Source organism: Esox lucius, chromosome 13 (assembly GCF_011004845.1).
Source record: "Esox lucius isolate fEsoLuc1 chromosome 13, fEsoLuc1.pri, whole genome shotgun sequence".
In the NCBI taxonomy this organism is placed as follows: domain Eukaryota; kingdom Metazoa; phylum Chordata; class Actinopteri; order Esociformes; family Esocidae; genus Esox; species Esox lucius.
Window position 1 is genome coordinate 37,873,807 of NC_047581.1, and position 19,504 is coordinate 37,893,310.

Genomic DNA, 19,504 nt, shown 5'->3' on the forward strand with positions numbered 1-19,504 from the left:
GGGAAAGTGTTGTTCTGTACTAGGACTAGTACTGCAGGGGGAAGGTGTGTTGTTCTGTACTAGGACTAGTACTGCAGGGGGAAGGTGTGTTGTTCTGTACTAGGACATGTACTGCAGGGGGAAAGTGTTGTTCTGTACTAGGACTAGTACTGCAGGGGGAAGGTGTGTTGTTCTGTACTAGGACTTGTACTGCAGGGGGAAGGTGTGTTGTTCTGTACTAGGACTAGTACTGCAGGGGGAAGGTGTGTTGTCTCTTTAAGCATCTCATAAGATCTCCATATGTAATAGTTAAAGAAAATATCGAGCCTGTCCTTACGCCATTTTTAAGCCTTTGTACGTCTGGGTTCTACACAGGAGCACGCAGGCAGTCAAACACACACACACACACACACACACACACACGCGTCTCCTCACCGCCTCTCCATACCTGCGGCCAGCTGCAGTCCTCGGTTCACTGCAATCCTCGGGCCTTGGCTCCGTCTCACATCCATGGTGAAGATGAGCCGGCCTGTGTGTGTGTGAAGGCCGTCGGTCAGGGAGAAGCCCAGCTCGTCTCTGCCCCCGCTGGCCGTGTCAGGTATGTACACCATCAGCAGATCCACCACGTCCTGGTAGTGAAATATGTACATGAATAGAGTGACCAATCAATCATGTAATTCATTACAAACTAAGATATTTTGACTTGACTGATGTGTTTCAGCAGGAATGGATAAACAGGTTTGTGACAGTTAAAACTGTGCTGAACTTCTCCCCACCTGGTAGGTGAAGGTTGAACCCTGAGAAAGGACCCGGCCGTTTTCTAAAGGCTCAGAGTAGAACTGGCGTCGTCTGAGCTTGCCTGAAAACAACACCATGGTGAAACGTTGGGTTACCATGGTGAAACAGTTCATGTATCTTAAGTTGCCATTGCGAAACAGTAGCATGTTGGGTTGCCATGGTGAAACAGTTTACGTATCTTGTGTTGCCATGGAGAAAGCGTAGCATGTTGGGTTGCCATGGTGAAACAGTTTACGTATCTCGTGTTGCCATGGAGAAACAGTAGCATGTTGGGTTGCCATGGTGAAACAGTAGCATGTTGGGATGCCAGTAGAGCAGACTAGGACACATGCCTCCATGGTTTACTTTAGTGGAGGCTGTCAGACAGAAGGCTAGGCAACATGCCACTATCTCAATCAATCAATCAAATGTATTTATAAAGCCCTTTTTACAACAGCAGTTGTAAAACAACACCTGGCTTTAAACCCCAAGGAGCAAACAACAGTAGTGTTGAATTTCAGTGGCTAGGAAAAACTCCCTAAGAAGGCTGAATTTTAGGAAGAAACCTAGAGAGGACCCAGGCTCAGAAGGGTGACCAGTCCTCTTCTGGCTGTGCCGGGTGAGATATTAAGAGTCCAATTGGAATAATTAATAAATGCATGTGGGCTAAATCCAGAGTCTATTCAAATTTAGACTAGGTCAAAAGTATGACCAGATGGACAAGGACAGGGACAGCAATGGGCCCCCCAAACCAGGTACTCCGCAGGTGTGGACCAGGACCTCATGTCCTCCTAAAGTTTAAAACAGGAGGAGACTGGGAAAATTCAGAAAATACATTCCTCATATCAACAACGATTTATAGTGGAGAAGGAGAACTTAATGGGGAAGGAGAACTGACCCACTCCCCCAGCACAATAGTATAGCAGCCTAAGACCTTGGGACTGAGATGGGGGGGTCTGGCGACACTGTGTGTGACCTCCATAGTTTCTGACAGCATGACAGGGGCTCCTGCTGCTTTTAGTGCCTGTTGGTAGTGAAGTAGGGAGTGGAGGGTGAGGAGGGGGAGGGGTAGAGGATGGGAGGGAGGGAAGAACTCGGACAGAACTGGCTGTCAGGAAGTCAAATGCATTTGTGTGTGTGTGTGTGCACGCGCGTGTGTGTGAATGCGCCTAGGCGTGCGTGGGGGCGTGCATAGATGCCCGTGTGTTTTGTCTTGTGCGTGTTTGTACCGTAGGCAGGTATTTTGATGACTGTGAAGACGATCTCGTTGTCTGGTGTGTCTTGGTCCAGGACGTTCAGGGAGGAGTTAGTGATCACCACGCCGGAGTTCTCCTCCACCTGGATATTATTCACTGATACCACAGGCTCCAGATACTCGTCACTCTGCTGCAGGGGCAAGCACACACACACACACAGAAATTACCACACGCACACACAGATTACCACACGCACACACAGACAGATATTACCACACGCACACAGAGATTAGAACAAACACACACACACACATACATACATCAGGACTAGCACACATGTCGCACACGAAGACACTAAACACACAGTGCTATGTCAGGATGTTCTCAAGAACCTAGCAGAAAAATCTATTGATTTTAATGGTTAATGGGATTGCTTTTGTGGAAAGTTATGTGTAGCCTGCAAAGGCTAGCCTGAAAATATATAAGCTTGGTGTAGCCTGTAAGAAAAATCCATCTTGTCTGAAAGTTTTCTACGTTAAATCTACATTGGATTAAGGGTTTATTATCATTAATAACATAGTATTAGTAAAAATATGAGTAAAGAGATCATGCAGTTCTCTTGACTCTTGGTGGTCCCTGAAAACAGTGATCCATCTCAGAACGTAGAGCTGATAAATGTATTATGTCCAGTAGCTTCACTATAGCTAGTAGTTTTACCTGTATGTCTCAATAGCAAAAAAAATGTTAAATAATTATAATTAATTCATCTTGAGCTTTCTAACGGATGCCTGAAGGTTTTGTGCCAAAATTGCCTGGTATTTGGAACTGTTCATAATTCCCTCCACCCTGACTAAGGTCCCGGTTCCAGCTGAAGAAAAACAGCCCCAAAGCATGATGCTGCCACCACCATCCATCACTGTGAGTATGGTGCTCTTTGAGTGATGTACAGTGTTGTTTTTGCGCCAAACATACCTTTTGGAATTATGGCCAAAAAGTTCAACCTTGGTTTCATCAGACCATAACACATTTTTCCACATGCTTTTGTGGGACTTGATGTATGATTTTGCAAACTTTTTTTTTTGTAAGAAAAGGCTTCAGTCTTGCCACCCTACCCCATAGCCCATTCATATGAAGAATACCGGAGATTGCTGACAAATTTGCGCACAGCCAGTACTTGCCAGAAATTCCTGCAGTTCCTTTAATGTAGCTGTAGGCCTCTTGGAAGCCTCCCTGACCAGTTTTCTTCTCGTCTTTTTATCAATTTTGGACGGACGTCCAGTTCTTGGTAATGTCTCTGTTGTGCCATATTTTCTCCACTTGATGATGACTGTCTTCACTGTGTTCCATGGTATATCTAATGCTTTAGAAATTATTTTGTACCCTTCTCCTGACTTATATCTTTCAACAATGAGATCCCTCTGATGCTTTGTAAGCTCTCTGCGGACCATGGCTTTTGCTCTGAGATGCAACTAAGAAAATGTCTTGAAAATCCAACTAGAACAGCTGAACGTTATTTGTGATTAATCAGAGTCACTTTAAATGATGGCAGGTGTGTAATGACATCTATTTCACATGAGTTTGAATGTGATTGGTTAATTCTGAACATAGCCACATCCCCAGTTATAAGAGGGTGTGCACACTTATGCAACCAGGTTACTGTAGGGTTTTTATTTGAAATGTTTCCCCCTCGAAGATGTCAGTTTGTTTTTCAATTGAATTGTTCACATTTTCAGTCACATTAAAAGTGGATGAAGTTCTGACATGATTTTTCTTTGTCTCATTCTTTTACATCACAAAAGCCTGGCATTTGCACTGTAGCTGTATTTCTTGTATGTCTATATAGCAGTAACAGTATTTCCTGTATGTCTATTATGGAGTAAAAGTATTTCCTGTATGTCTATATCACAGCAGTAGTATTACCTGTATGTCTATATAGCAGCAGTAGTATTACCTGTATGTCTATATTGACATTGAAGGCCTCTGTCTGGCTGGAACCATCACTGATGTAGAAGGAGATGGTGTCCTGATAGTAATCTGTCTTCTGTCGGACGTTCTGAATGTAGAAAATGTGGTCTGTCATCAGGTCATCCATAGTGAAAGGAACCTCTGGACTGATGACATGGGCTTTTGAGCCACCTATTGAACCCACCGGGAGACAGAGGATGAGAGCATGGGAGAGGTCAGGAAGTGAGAGACTCATCTAAGAGGTTGTTAAGAGGCATTACAACTAGTGTCAGGATGTTGAAATGTAAGGCCATGTAGACATCGATTCATATTTCAACAGGGGAATTCTCAGAAAAGAAACAAATTAACTGAAGACCAGCCTGATCTTACATTGTGGAAGAAAAAAAGTTTTTACTTTATTGTCTTAACTACTTCTCCACAGGCTTAAGCCTCTATAGTGACCTCCAAAATGATTGTCATCCTTGATAAAGATTAACAGAAAATACAGTATAAAAATACAGCAATACAATGCAAATTAATTACTTAAAAATCATAGATTGTGATTTTCTGGATTTTTGTTTTAGATCACAGTTGAAGATTACAGACTTCTACATGCTTTGTAAGAGGGAAAACCTGCAAAATTCGCAGTGTATCAAATACTTGTTCTCCCCACTGTATATATTGAACTGCCACACTGTAACCTCAAACTTTTTTAACAATTGTATTATTCTGAGAGCAAGGGATTTCTTTAACAGGTACATTCACACAATCTAAGACTTATTCAAAGTGAGTGCAGTCAAAAACGACATTTTTATTTGATTGTTATGAGGTTTTTGTGTGATGTTTTGGCCTGCCCGGTAAACATCATCAGGTTAATAGATCAATAAGAGAGTGCCAAACCTTCAAGCTAATAACGGCTAGATTTCTGTTTCTCTAAAAGATTTACCAAAGAAATGACTCTTTTATTTTTTTTATTGAAAACAATCACAGCAATGCAGTGTTTTCCCTGGGGTATTTTGTTGGCATGAGGGGACTATCTATTGGGGGTTTTTACAGGCACTAACTCAACTATCACTATAAATGTGCTGTCTAACATAATACCTGGGTGAGATTGTCTTCTGAACCCAGTTTAATTCTCAGAAATGTGGAAAACAATGTAGCTATCCTTAAATAAATATAATTGCTGGTCTTTGAATAAGGAGTAATTAAAATTTGTGGTGAATCTTAATATCGTTAAGAGCTGTGACATTGTTTGCAGCCTTAAAAGCACTATTCTAGGCAGGGCATCAAGTAAGCTTTTTGGTTCACCCGCCAAAGTGCCATGTAGAAACAAAACCTACCAGCCACTAATTTTGCCAGTCAACTCTCATCCCTTCACACCAAAAAACACAAAACAGCTGGTACACGGTGTAATTCCAAAAGAATATAAGTATTTCTAGTAACAAATAGCCTGCTATATTGCTGCTCAATTTACAAAAAACCTCGTGACCTCACCAGAGACTACTGTAAGACAGATCAGAGAGGTTACTGTGGTAACGGAGACAACAGCTCTTGCATGTCTCTCTGTCGCCACTCACTAGCTGACCAGAATCTGACCCCCCATTCACACATAAGCGGTGAAATCGCTTGCCGTTTCGCTAGTGACAACGGGAGGCAGCTGAAAAGCGATTTCACTGCTTACGTGTGAATGAAGGGTTGGCCAGAACTTCCACCCCGCTGCAAGGAGCAGTGCGGGAAGGCTTTGTTGAATGGCCAGCAATCAGGCGCTTATGCTTTTAACAACAGCATGCCATTTATGTGTGCACAGGGGTGACTGTCCTGAGGTAATCTGACGTTGTTGATATCAGTTGCAGTTTAAACTCAAACCAACGCCAAGATGATGTCAAGAAAAACGCTTACTTGGGTAGATTTTCAGCAAAAAAGTATCTTGCACTGGAAATTTATCTTTCAACGATCCATTCTGGTAGGCTACATTACTCCGCACATTGCTGCTGCGCGCTCTCTATGGAAAGCTGTGCACACTGTACAGTGATTTTTTTGGTGTCGCTGCTCACGTGGCTGGTCTGCGAGTTTGCTGGATTCTACCGCTACTAGGACGTTGCGCTCCGGGTGACTCAAGTCGATCACGCATTGCATACGATATTATTGCCGTGACGGCTGTGGTTTTGTAGTGCCGACGCGCTCCTCGGTAAAATTAACGCAGCAGGGTTCTGCTGTAATGTACGTTTCTGTTACCTAGAATAAAAATTTAAATATATATATATATATATATATTGAAATCAATCAATAAAAAAGGCTGCTTTAGACCTTTTACTGAATCAATCTCTCTTTCTCTGTGTCTCCTGTCTTTGTTTTCTGTCTACTTCCTCCCCCATTAATATACATTAATGTCTCTTTTCTCAATCATTCCCCTGATCTAGATGGAACAGGATCTAAAGCAGACTATTTGGAGATGAGTGTTTTCTTTGAAGAGGTCAGGAAACGTGGTATACTAAACCAGGGAGGAGTCAAAAATATCCATTTAGTTGTATAGTAACCAGAAAATACTGTGACTGGTCAATAATAAACACACACATACACACACGAGCGCACACACACAGCAGGCATGTGCACACATGGACACTTACACACACAACCACGCACACGCCCACGCACACACACCTGATCCTCTTGTGTTTTCGACGTAGCCATATTTGGGTGCGCTGATCATCCACACCAGCAGGTCCTTCTTGGGTGTGTCCAGATCTGATACTATGATGTGATTGGTGGACAGCTGAACTCGGCCTCCTTCCTGGACCTAGAAATACACAGCAAAGTTCTGGTGATAAACTGGGTAGTCAAGGTCCCAGATGCTGATTGGCTGAAAGCTGTCTCTATCAAATAGGACACAAACCTACTTCTTACCGTGATAATTAAGTTGTACAATACCTAATTCAGGACCCTTGTGTTTGTGAACAACTCTGTGATTAATTGGCCATACAAGACATACGATGCCTGACCATCAACTCCACTCCACAGAAAAGAGTAGAACTGAAATCCTTGTTCCATTACCAGGCTAATAGCTGCCAGGATACATTCATTTGCCAATCACAAGTGCTGCTAACCACCAACTATTATGAGTCATGTTATACATCCCTGCCGTTGGGAGTAATACATACAGGCAAGTACACAAACACCACACAGCCACACAAACACGCTACACACAAACACACATACTTGCAGCACACAAGACACTGGCTCACTGGACGTTGCATCATCTGTTGCAGACCTCTCTGTTCGGTTTCTATAGCAACTGTCTGAACAAGCTAGATAGTTGGCGGATTCTGTCTTACTGTTTGTCTGTCTGTCTATCTGTCTGTGTGTCTTCACACTCTAGACAGTGGGATGATTCAGTCTGACTGCCTGTCTGCCTATCTGTCTGTGTATCTGTTAAATGTAGACAGTGGGATGATTCTGTCTGACTGCCTGTCTGCCTATCTGTCTGTGTATCTATTTAATGTAGACAATGGGATGATTCTGTCTGACTGTATAATCTAGACAGTGGGATGTTTCTGTGTGTCTGTATAATCTAGACAGTGGGTTGTTTCTGTCTGTCTGTATAATCTAGACAGTGGGTTGTTTCTGTCTGTCTGTATAATCTAGACAGTGGGGTGTTTCTGTCTGTCTGTATAGTGTAGTAAGTGGGCTGATTCTGTGGTTCTGATCGGGCCTGTGCATCCATGTACCTTAATTCCACTGCGAACTGTGACCACTGGAGGTTGTGTCTGTGTCGTGGTGATTGTGATGGTACACATTTGGTTGTCAAGACGATTGTTTTCAGCATCGTAAACAATGAAATGGAAGATGTCCGTAACCGGCTGGTTACCAGTCTCAAAGGAGGTGGTGTACCTATATAGAAGTAAGTTAACACAACATTAAAGTATATACATATGATTTACAAATGATGGAGATATCATGTAAGTAGTGTATTAATGCATTATACAATTACGCAACTTTGAAGAGCTTGAAAATACTTAAGGACTGACGGACTATAAAATCTACATTACAGTTCAAAGTTTGAGGTTAACTGGGTTATAAATTATTTGTTTACACTTTATAAACATTGGAGTAAAACAAGCTTATATTTGGTGCTCTGATGGTACAAACATTGAACCAATAAGCACCCGACGCATTAATAAATTAAATTCATTAAATATAAATGGGTACATGTCATTAATTCCTAAGTCAGGAAATGTATGCATCATCGGCAGATTGCCCATTTCAATAAAGTGTTTACCTAATAGTTTCTTTATATGCTGTAACAGACATCACTTCAGGCCAATTGGGAAAAGGTTAGCGTTGAAAGATTCCCTTTCACAAGTACATCACTTCCACTACCATCTGGAGGAAGGCAAATCTACATTTAATTTAGCAGAAGCTCTTATCCGGATGCACGTGAAGTTGTGAGTGAAAAGATTTATTACTGGCCCCTGTTGGGAATTGAACCCCACAAACTTGGGGTTATAAGCACAATGGTCTTAACCAACTGAACTGAATAGGATCTCCTTGATGTCTAATATCCTTTAATTGTCATGGAGCAACATCAGTATAAAACCGAATATAAGCCCTTTAAAACCCAGTGAAAGCACCTGATTAAAATATAATCTTCTCTAATTCTTCTCTAATTCTCTACAGCAAATCAATTCATCTGCATGTTCCACAGCACAAAAAGAGCCTGCCAAGCTGAACTAATACAGGTGATTTAAAACTCGGCCCCAGAGATCTCCCTCATAGTGTTAGCCTAGCGTGCTAATTGCACTAAAGCTAATCATCGACTCATTATGTAAATTAGGACAACGATAGTGATAATGCCATTATTTGGTTTTCATTTTTACAATACTCAGAAGACTGCAGTGTGTGTGTGTGTCTTGCAGGTGTTTTCATATTTAACATTAGACAATTAGGCATGCTAATTGTTTCCCATATTGTATCCAAAACACAAAATCCTTTTCTACTGTTTTGTGATTTGTAGCAAGGATTTTCCAGGCACTCACTGGGACATTATGAATGTGTTTTGAGTAGTTACATTATACGGTGTGATGCAAGTAATGGGCCCATTACTTCTACTGAAACTTCTCCACTGGGTCGTTAATGTAAATGAGAAATAACTCTGGACCAATGAAATAAAAATGAAAAAGATTTAAATATCTACAGGACGGAGCAAATGGACTAAATTATTACTCATTATTATAGCAATAATACCAGCTAGGCTGAAGGGAATGGCTGCAAAACAAAACTTGATTCTTACAGTGAGATCATTGTTTTCTTAGTTTGTTGCTTTGTCAGTCTAAAGTTACATCAACAACTGAAGTTATAAACAACAGAATAACCTTTGAACCTGACCAGTTCTCAGAGATCATTGGGAAAGCAACGTGGACACAAAGCTAATTATTCACCCTTCATTTTGGATGGCTTGATCTGATCTCTCTCTCTCTTCTCTTCTTCAAATCCCTCCCTCAACCTGAGTGCTTCCTACCTGATTCTGTGTTTGTTGATGTCATCCATGGTGAAGGAGGAGTATTCCGTCATCTCCTGGTGATTCTGGTCTGACCCAGTGCTAGTCAAAGTGCCATACATTGGAACTGACACCAACTGAATACGGATCTTCTCGTCTGGAGTTGTGTCGCTCTGCATGATGTGACATTTCCGTATTGAGTTATAGCAGCAGACCTGTTCTGTTTGTTCATTATCATGAACTATATGGCATGAACACGTGGTTCGAAATATCCACTTTAACAGAAAATAGTTTTTTACTCTCTGTTTTGCTCTCTCTTGCTATCTATGTCTCTTTGACTTGCTTGCTGTCTCTCTGTCTGTCTACTTTCTCTCATTGTGTCTGTTTCTCCCTCTGTCTGTCTCTCACACTCTGTATCGTCTGTTTCTGTCTCTCTGAATCTTTTTGTCTGCCTGTCTCTCTGTCAATGTCTCTCTCTTTGTTTTTCCTTCAAAATTGCTCATGCTGAATCTTCATCCTTTTCAAGTGTTTTGGAGACAGTCAGGAGTTATGCATAAGCACATACAGAACTACTCTTTATGTAGGCCAGGTGTATCTACTCACTATGTAGGCCAGGTGTATCTACTCACTATGTAGGCCAGGTGTATCTACTCACTATGTAGGCCAGGTGTATCTACTCACTATGTAGGCCAGGTGTTGGCGCCTGATAACAGAGCTGCTTTTCTCAGGCACCACCATGGACAACCGAGTGTCAGGGTCTCTCCTGGGTCCGACGTCCCCGACACCCAACACAAGCACCTGCACCACCGCTGTCGTCATGGAAATGCCATCAGTAACGGAGAAGGTGATGGCGTCCCCATTGTCCGACTGGCCGTCGTGTTCGTACTGCAGAATGTTACGGGTCACATCACTGAAGGAAAAGGTGTCCCCTGAAGAAGACATACGACAAGTTCAGTAGTCAAATACACACAGCTTTCTGTATGACATGGACAGCCTGTTAATACTGCAGCCTTTGATTCATAATCTTGTTGTTATGGATCAACTGTTAACACTGAAGTCTTGGCATCATAATCTTGTTGTTATGGATCAACTGTTAACACTGTACACAGGCTATTAACTCTATGGTCTTAGACAGCCGGTTAACACAGTAGTCTTAGACAGCCTTCCACTGTGCTCTAACACTTCTTCATAATTGGTTTACTCACCGTTCCTCATCACTGTCTGGGAGTCCAGTTCCATCCTGACCAGAGTTCCATGGGCTGGTCCTTCCACCAGCTCAAACTCCCACTCATCAGGAAGTGTGTCTTCGTCTGTCACTGCCAGCTGCTGCCCACCTACCCACACACACACACACACACAAACGGGGCAGGTTATCCTGAATCTATTGGGAACCTCTGCTTTATCAATGTTAGCTGCATTGTCGGAGAGCTGATGATATAGTGCGGACTGATACATAATTATGTTAACTTATGTTATAAATGTGAGTGTGTGAAGGGGATTTGAGGCCACTTACCGATAGGGGCTCGCCCCCCCAGGCTGACCTCCAGAACAGGGTCGAGGACCTGGAAGACAGGGGGCTGATGGTGGTTGGTCAGGAGGTGGATGGCAAAGTCCATTTCAGGAGTCGTATGATCCCCATCTGATACTGGAACACACACACGATGGCAGACACAGATTTACACACACACACACAATGACAGACACAGATTTCCATACACACACGACGACAGACACAGATTCTACATACACATTATACACACACAAACACACTCACAGAACGTATTCATACACTCTCTCACACTCAAACGCACACACAGAACGTATTCATACACTCTCTCACACTCAAACACACACACAGAACGTATTCATACACTCTCTCTCACACTCAAACACACACAGAACGTATTCATACACGCTCTCTCACACTCAAACGCACACACAGAACGTATTCATACACTCTCTCACACTCAAACACACACACAGAACGTATTCATACACGCTCTCACACTCAAACACACACACTTCAGCTAATTGGCTTCTTAGTCCCGTGGAGAGTAACATCTTAATAGGGTTTAATGTGTTGACTCAGTAAATGTATGAATATTAAAATACATAATTAATTTCTCAAAAGAGTGTAATTAAAGAACATTAATGCATTATACATCTCAATAACCCTCTAAAGATTATAAACCTAAGCCAAAGCAGTGGGGGACTTTTTGTCACAGAATGGCATCTCTAAACACACCCTGACACTTCAAGGCAGTAAAAGATGTCTTTAGGTTACGTGCCTAATGATAACCACGTAGAGATAAAGGCATTCAGGTGAATGAAGTGGGTGACTGCGGTTGCAGGGAGGATAAGAGAGAGAAAGTGAAGACGTGAACCACCATGAAACAGATGAAAGCTCTGTCCTAATTGAACACATCTACTCATGGCACAGGCTGGTCCAGGGCATCTCTGTGGACCCAGAACCAGTAAGTCTGGCACAATTGGTCAGATCAATGTTGGTTAGGTTCTGGGTCCATGTGTGTTGAAATGCGATCGGAACCAGAACAATAAATAATCAGTAGATTTTTGGACAAATTCCCCACACCACTTCTTGAAATCGAGATGCTAACAACTGTGAATTTGGGTCCAAGAGTGGAACTGATGTAAACAGAGATCTGAGGTCCCATTTATGTACATGTATTCTGTCCATCAGAGATGGGTTCGATTCTGATTCAGTTTGTTGATTTATTTCATTTCAGCAGACTCTTTCCTCAATAAATCCAGCTTTTTTCACTCTCTCCTCTCAATAAAAGCATAACCTGACCCCATGAGATTAAAGGGGAGACATCAAAGAACACCAGCTCCTGAGGCTCTCACAACGCATCAGTGTTTTCTCTGAAGCTCAACATCTTATCAGCACTTTACTCGTCCAAGTACCCTCATGTGGGTGGGTGTGACTGCATTTGCTGACGATTACATGATCTGGAGAACAGATACAACATAGGGTTGCCTGTTTCTATCTAGGCCACTATGCTGCCATTTTGACCACATAGTAAATGTCCTGTAGCTTCTGTATTTCCTGTCCCGTCTGCACTTCCTGTCCCAGCTGCATTTAGAATGTTGAAAATGTAGAAGAGGTGTATTCAGTCATCACAGAGACAGCTACATGCAGGAGAGAGTCTTTGAGGACACAAGGAAACCAGTGGCAGCATTAAGAGGGGGATGTAAGAACACATAGGGTTAGAGGAATTAGTAATGAAAGATCCTGGGCAGAAAGAGAGAGAGAAGGGAGAGAGAAACACTGGGAGTTACAGAGAGGAGAGAGAAACACTGGGAGTTACAGAGAGGAGAGAGAGAGAAACACTGGGAGTTACAGAGAGGAGAGAGAGAGAAACACTGGGAGTTACAGAGAGGAGAGAGAGAGAAACACTGGGAGTTACAGAGAGGAGAGAGAGAGAAACACTGGGAGTTACAGAGAGGAGAGAGAGAGAAACACTGGGAGTTACAGAGAGGAGAGAAAGAGAGGGGAATGATGCAGAATGAGGAGAAAAATATAAAAATATAATATTTCCTGGTAGACCCATAAACAACCTTAACGGGGGAATAAAACTGAAAGGAGAGAAAACAGTCAGGATAGAGGGATGGATAGAAGGATGGGGGGATGGATAGAGGGATGGATGGGGGATGGATAGAGGGATGGAGGTATGTATGGGGGATGGATAGAGGGATGGAGGGATGTATGGGGGATGGATAGAGGGATGGGAAAGTGATAAATAGAGGGATGGATAGAGGGATGAGGTAGGGGCGATTATTCACTCTCTGAGCCACAACCATAGATTTGAATATAATATAATGGGTTGAGTGATATATATTTGAATATAATATAATGGGTTGAGTGATATATATTTGAATATAATATAATGGGTTGAGTGATATAGATTTGAATATAATATAATGGGTTGAGTGATATAGATTTGAATATAATATAATGGGTTGAGTGATATAGATTTGAATATAATATAATGGGTTGAGTGATATAGATTTGAATATAATATAATGGGTTGAGTGATAGGAGAGGATGAAGAGGGAGGAGGGAAGACGATTTGGAAGAGGAGGAGTCCCCAGTCCAAGACACAATAATAGATGTAATGTAATATATACCTGTGAAATAGAGATTCAGTGACTCTGGAAGACCTAGAAGGAATAAAGCATGTATTTAATAGAACACATAAAACACTGTTATTTAACAGAAGCAATAAAACACGTATTCAACAGCTCTGCCACCCACCGTCCAGATTGCTACTATAACGTAAACATGGCCAATCTACATCAGCCCCAGAGCAGAAAGCTCACCTTTTAGCACAGGTCTTTATAAATATTTTAATAATAGAAGACTAAATATTATATATTATTAATACAAATTCCTTTTCTGTAAATGAAAATGCTACAATGCATGGATATAAACAAAGGTAGGTAAAGGTATTTAACTCTCAAAACTGCTTTTCACGCTAGGTATCGCATAAAAGTACCATACAGTATCTTAATGCAAACATCGCAATCAATCAACCCAAACATGGCAATCAATCTACCCAAACATCACAATCAATCTACCCAAACATCACAATCAATGAACCCAAACATCGCAATCAATCAACCCAAACATGGCAATCAATCTACCCAAACATCACAATCAATCTACCCAAACATCGCAATCAATCTACCCAAACATCGCAATCAATCTACCCAAACATCGCAATCAATGTACCCAAACATCGCAATCAATCAACCCAAACATCGCAATCAATGTACCCAAACATCACAATCAATCTACCCAAACATCACAATCAATGTACCCAAACATCACAATCAATCTACCCAAACATCGCAATCAATCTACCCAAACATCGCAATCAATCAACCCAAACATCGCAATCAATGTACCCAAACATCACAATCAATGTACCCAAACATCACAATCAATCTACCCAAACATCACAATCAATCTACCCAAACATCACAATCAATCTACCCAAACATCACAATCAATCTACCCAAACATCGCAATCAATCTACCCAAACATCGCAATCAATCTACCCAAACATCGCAATCAATCTACCCAAACATCGCAATCAATCTACCCAAACATCACAATCAATCAACCCAAACATGGTAATCAATCAACCCAAACATGGCAATCAATCTACCCAAACATCACAATCAATGTACCCAAACATCACAATCAATCTACCCAAACATCACAATCAATGTACCCAAACATCACAATCAATGTACCCAAACATCCCAATCAATGTACCCAAACATCCCAATCAATGTACCCAAACATCGCAATCAATCTACCCAAACATCACAATCAATGTACCCAAACATCGCAATCAATCTACCCAAACATCACAATCAATCTACCCAAACATCACAATCAATCTACCCAAACATCACAATCAATGTACCCAAACATCACAATCAATGTACCCAAACATCACAATCAATGTACCCAAACATCATAATCAATGTACCCAAACATCGCAATCAATCAACCCAAACATCGCAATCAATCTACCCAAACATCGCAATCAATGTACCCAAACATCGCAATCATTGTACCCAAACATCGCAATCAATGTACCCAAACATCGCAATCAATCAACCCAAACATCGCAATCAATGTACCCAAACATCGCAATCAATCTACCCAAACATCACAATCAATGTACCCAAACACCACAATCAATCAACCCAAACATGGCAATCAATCAACCCAAACATCACAATCAATCTACCCAAACATCACAATCAATGTACCCAAACATCACAATCAATGTACCCAAACATCGCAATCAATCAACCCAAACATTGCAATCAATCTACCCAAACATTGCAATCATTCTACCCAAACATCACAATCAATCAACCCAAACATCACAATCAATCAACCCAAACATCACAATCAATGTACCCAAACATCACAATCAATCAACCCAAACATCTTCATAACCAGTGTCGCAACGATGGAGGAGACCCTTGTTTGCTTCTCTCAATTTAGGTTTCATTGTAGTAGATGATATGAACTTTGAAATATATATAATTAATTTTATATATCAAATATTTAACCAATCAGGCCAAATATTTAGCATAAGTCTCAACCTTTGATGTTGTAGTCTACTACAAATATGGAGCTGTCAAAGCTTTTATTCTGATCCCATAAACACATAGTTGAAGGCTACATATTGCCTTTTCTTCGTTGGTAAATCAAATTCCGTTTCTGATACCGTATGGAAAAGCACCGCAGTTGGAAAATTTCAACTCATGCGACACACTCAAATCTGTCCAAGCGCGGTCGATTAGACTGAGAGGTGTGTACTGCTTTCTATTGAAATGAATGGACTTCCACCAGAATGAATACGACACTTTAGTTTGCTTGTGCATCTTGAGCATCTGCCGCCGCACGCTAGCTGACTAGAATCTGACTAGAATCTGACTAGAATCTGACTAGAATCTGACTAGAATCTGACTAGAATCTGACTAGAAGCTGACTGTCCTGAGGTAATCTGACTGTCCTGAGGTAATCTGACAGTTGCAGTTTCAACTCAAACTAATATTAAAAAAAAAAAATGCTGCCTTGGGACATTTTCAGGATAAAAGTATCAGGCGGTGAAAACGATTGACTACAGTAGGGTACGGTACAGTAGGGTGGGGTACAGTAGGGTAGGGTACAGCAGGGTAGGGTACAGCAGGGTAGGGTACAGCAGGGTAGGGTACAGTAGGGTGGGGTACAGCAGGGTAGGGTACAGTAGGGTGGGGTACAGCAGGGTAGGGTACAGTAGGGTAGGGTACAGTAGGGTAGGGTACAGTAGGGTAGGGTACAGCAGGGTAGGGTACAGTAGGATAGGGTACAGTAGGGTAGGGTACAGTAGGGTAGGGTACAGTAGGGTAGGGTACAGTAGGGTGGGGTACAGTAGGGTGGGGTACAGCAGGGTAGGGTACAGTAGGGTAGGGTACAGTAGGGTAGGGTACAGCAGGGTGGGGTACAGTAGGGTGGGGTACAGTAGGGTGGGGTACAGTAGGATGGGGTACAGTAGGGTACGGTACAGCAGGGTAGGGTACAGTTGGGTAGGGTACAGTAGGGTAGGGTACAGTAGGGTACGGTACAGCAGGGTAGGGTACAGTAGGGTACAGCAGGGTAGGGTACAGTAGGGTACGGTACAGCAGGCTAGGGTACAGTAAGGTAGGGTACAGTAGGGTAGGATACAGTAGGGTAGGGTACAGTAGGGTAGGGTACAGTAGGGTCGGGTACAGCAGGGTAGGGTACAGCAGGGTACGGTACAGTAGGGTAGGGTACAGTAGGGTAGGGTACAGTAGGGTAGGATGATTTTCTCTCTCCCTCTGCCCTACTGAAGACCGTAAACACTGAGTTCCTCCCGTGGCTGGATTCATTGGCTGGCTCCAACTACGAGGACTGAGCGCTCTGTTTCTCAAGTCACACAAGAATACAGTAACACCAGGAGCTCAATAACCCTAAGAACAGTGTTGAAACATGACAGATTGTCTACATCCCAAATGCAATTAATGTGTCAAACAAAATGTAATGTCAGGAATTGTCTGGAAACCAATTGGCCTGAAATATCGGGCAAATTAAAGCCATTGCTGTCACATCGGAGGGTCCCTACATTTCCCCTCTCCTTTTTGGCTCAATTTTAAAGTTTGTGAATTCATTAGTCAGGCAACATTTGCTAAACTCAAAAACCACCCTCAATCAACCGTGTGTTGGGGACATGGATTAAACCACTATGGATTAAACCCCCATGGATTAAACCCCTATGGATTAAACCCCTATGGATTAAACCCCTATGGATTAAACTCCTATGGATTAAACCACTATGGATTAAACCCCTATGGATTAAACTCCTATGGATTAAACCCCTATGGATTAAACCACTATGGATTAAACCACTATGGATTAAACCCCCATGGATTAAACCACTATGGATTAAACCCCTATGGATTAAACCACTATGGATTAAACAACTGTGGTTACTTCATACGAGCAAAAATGACTTATCTAACCTTTTATCTAACCCTATCTAAAAAAGGTTTTATCTAACCTGTTAATCATTTATTTTTCCCGAGATTTTTTTTCTTCGAGACATTCCTGAGGCAGATGGCCTGACCCATTCCCCTGACCCCACTGCCCTATGAACCAACCAGTCCACTGAAAAGCCCCACATTCCAGTTAGCTGTTAACAGACCTTGTGAAATGGGAAGTGAACTTAACCAGGACCCTCCATGGTGACCCGGTCACCCTTGCCATTCCCTTAACAAGTGTGTGATTGTGTTTGGGAGAGATTAAACATTTCATGAGAGAGAGTGTGGTTGGAGTCCTACTGGAAGGCAAGGTGGAGGGACGTGTGTGTTTGTGTGTGAAAAGACATTGTATCTCTGTGTGTGTGTGTGTTATGAGCATGCATTTGTGTCACTGTGCAAAAGTATTTCTGTGTGTTTTTGTGTGTGTGCGTGTGTGTGTGTGTGTGTGTGTGTGTCTGTCTGTGTGTGTAGCCGTCTGTGTGTGTGTGCCGGGATATGTGTGTGTGTTTGTGTGTGTCTGTGTGTGCAGGAATGTGTATGTGTGTGTATGTGTGAGTGTTTGTGTGTGAGTGTGTGTGTGTCTGTGATGTCTGTGTGTGTTTTCTAGGGCACCATGAGTTAAACGTCCGGTTTAGGTTTAGGGTCAAACTTACAATTCATTTTAGAGTTAGAATTGGGGTTTCTTTAAGGTCCAGGCCTTGTTGGTTAAGTTTATGGTTAAGGTTAGGCATTACACCTAGTTAAAGTTTAGGCATAAATGTTACTTTACTGAGGTTAGGGTTAGATTAAGGTGAGGTTAAGGGTTAAGATTATGGCAAGGGAGCATGCAATTTCGTTTTTCAGAGCCCCATGGGGATATAAAAACTAACGTGTGTGTGTGTGTGTGCTGGGATGTGTGTGTGTGTGTGTGTGTGCTGGGATGTGTGTGTGTGTGTCTGTGTGCTAGGATGTGTGTGTGTGTGTCTGTGTGCTAGGATGTGTGTGTGTGTGTCTGTATGCTAGGATGTGTGTGTGTGTGTCTGTGTGCTAGGATGTGTGTGTGTGTGTGTGTGTGCTGGTATGTGTGTGTCTGTGTGTGCTGGGATGTGTGTGTGTGTGTGTGTGTGTGCTGGTACGTGTGTGTGTGTGCTGGTATGTGTGTGTCTGTGTGTGCTGGGATGTGTGTCTGTGTGCTGGGACGTGTGTATGTCTGTGTGTGTGAGTGTGTGTGTGTTGGTACTGACCAGTGAAAGAGTACTGATAGATCTCCTGTAGGTGAGAGGCGGCCAGGGGAGGCCGGTACTGGATCCGGCCCTGGTTGATGTCAGCTTGGCTGAAGGAGGACACAGGAGTGTAGGGTCTGTCGCGATGCTCTATAGAGCCTGTTGAGTCACACCGAGTCATCAACATGCAGAACGGGATGAAAATATGAAATAAAATCAAAGTTCACTCAAACACAGAAAATATATTACAGCAAAATGCTTGGGTTACTAGGTGTGACACTACATTGGGTTACTAGCTGTGACACGACATTGGGTTACTAGGTGTGACACTACATTGGGTTACTAGGTGTGACACGACATTGGGTTACTAGGTGTGGCACTACATTGGGTTACTAGGTGTGACACTACATTGGGTTACTAGGTGTGACACTACATTGGGTTACTAGGTGTGACACTACATTGGGTTACTAGGTGTGACACTACATTGGGTTACTAGGTGTGACACGACATTGGGTTACTAGGTGTGACACTACATTGGGTTACTAGGTGTGACACTACATTGGGTTACTAGGTGTGACACTACATTGGGTTACTAGGTGTGACACGACATTGGGTTACTAGGTGTGACACTACATTGGGTTACTAGGTGTGACACTACATTGGGTTACTAGGTGTGACACTACATTGGGTTACTAGCTGTGACACGACATTGGGTTACTAGGTGTGACACGACATTGGGTTACTAGGTGTGACACTACATTGGGTTACTAGGTGTGACACTACATTGGGTTACTAGGTGTGACACTACATTGGGTTACTAGCT

General features: G+C 42.4%; 1 protein-coding gene across 4 annotated transcripts in view; it reads right to left on the reverse strand.

Moving 5' to 3' along the window:
- fras1 (Fraser extracellular matrix complex subunit 1) overlaps positions 1-19,504 on the reverse strand; it is a 189,835-nt gene that overhangs the window by 28,466 nt on the left and 141,865 nt on the right. For 3 of the 4 annotated variants that reach the window (XM_034296447.1, XM_034296445.1, XM_034296448.1), the window contains 12 exons: positions 18,703-18,840; positions 13,540-13,572; positions 10,904-11,035; positions 10,596-10,724; positions 10,072-10,319; positions 9,412-9,563; positions 7,622-7,784; positions 6,558-6,693; positions 3,904-4,100; positions 1,986-2,142; positions 756-838; positions 428-608 (listed from right to left, as the gene is read on the reverse strand). In XM_034296447.1, coding sequence (XP_034152338.1) covers positions 428-608; positions 756-838; positions 1,986-2,142; positions 3,904-4,100; positions 6,558-6,693; positions 7,622-7,784; positions 9,412-9,563; positions 10,072-10,319; positions 10,596-10,724; positions 10,904-11,035; positions 13,540-13,572; positions 18,703-18,840 — 1,749 coding nt within the window. The remainder of the gene's footprint in view (positions 1-427; positions 609-755; positions 839-1,985; positions 2,143-3,903; positions 4,101-6,557; positions 6,694-7,621; positions 7,785-9,411; positions 9,564-10,071; positions 10,320-10,595; positions 10,725-10,903; positions 11,036-13,539; positions 13,573-18,702; positions 18,841-19,504) is intronic. The other variant, XM_034296446.1, reaches the window with a different exon arrangement.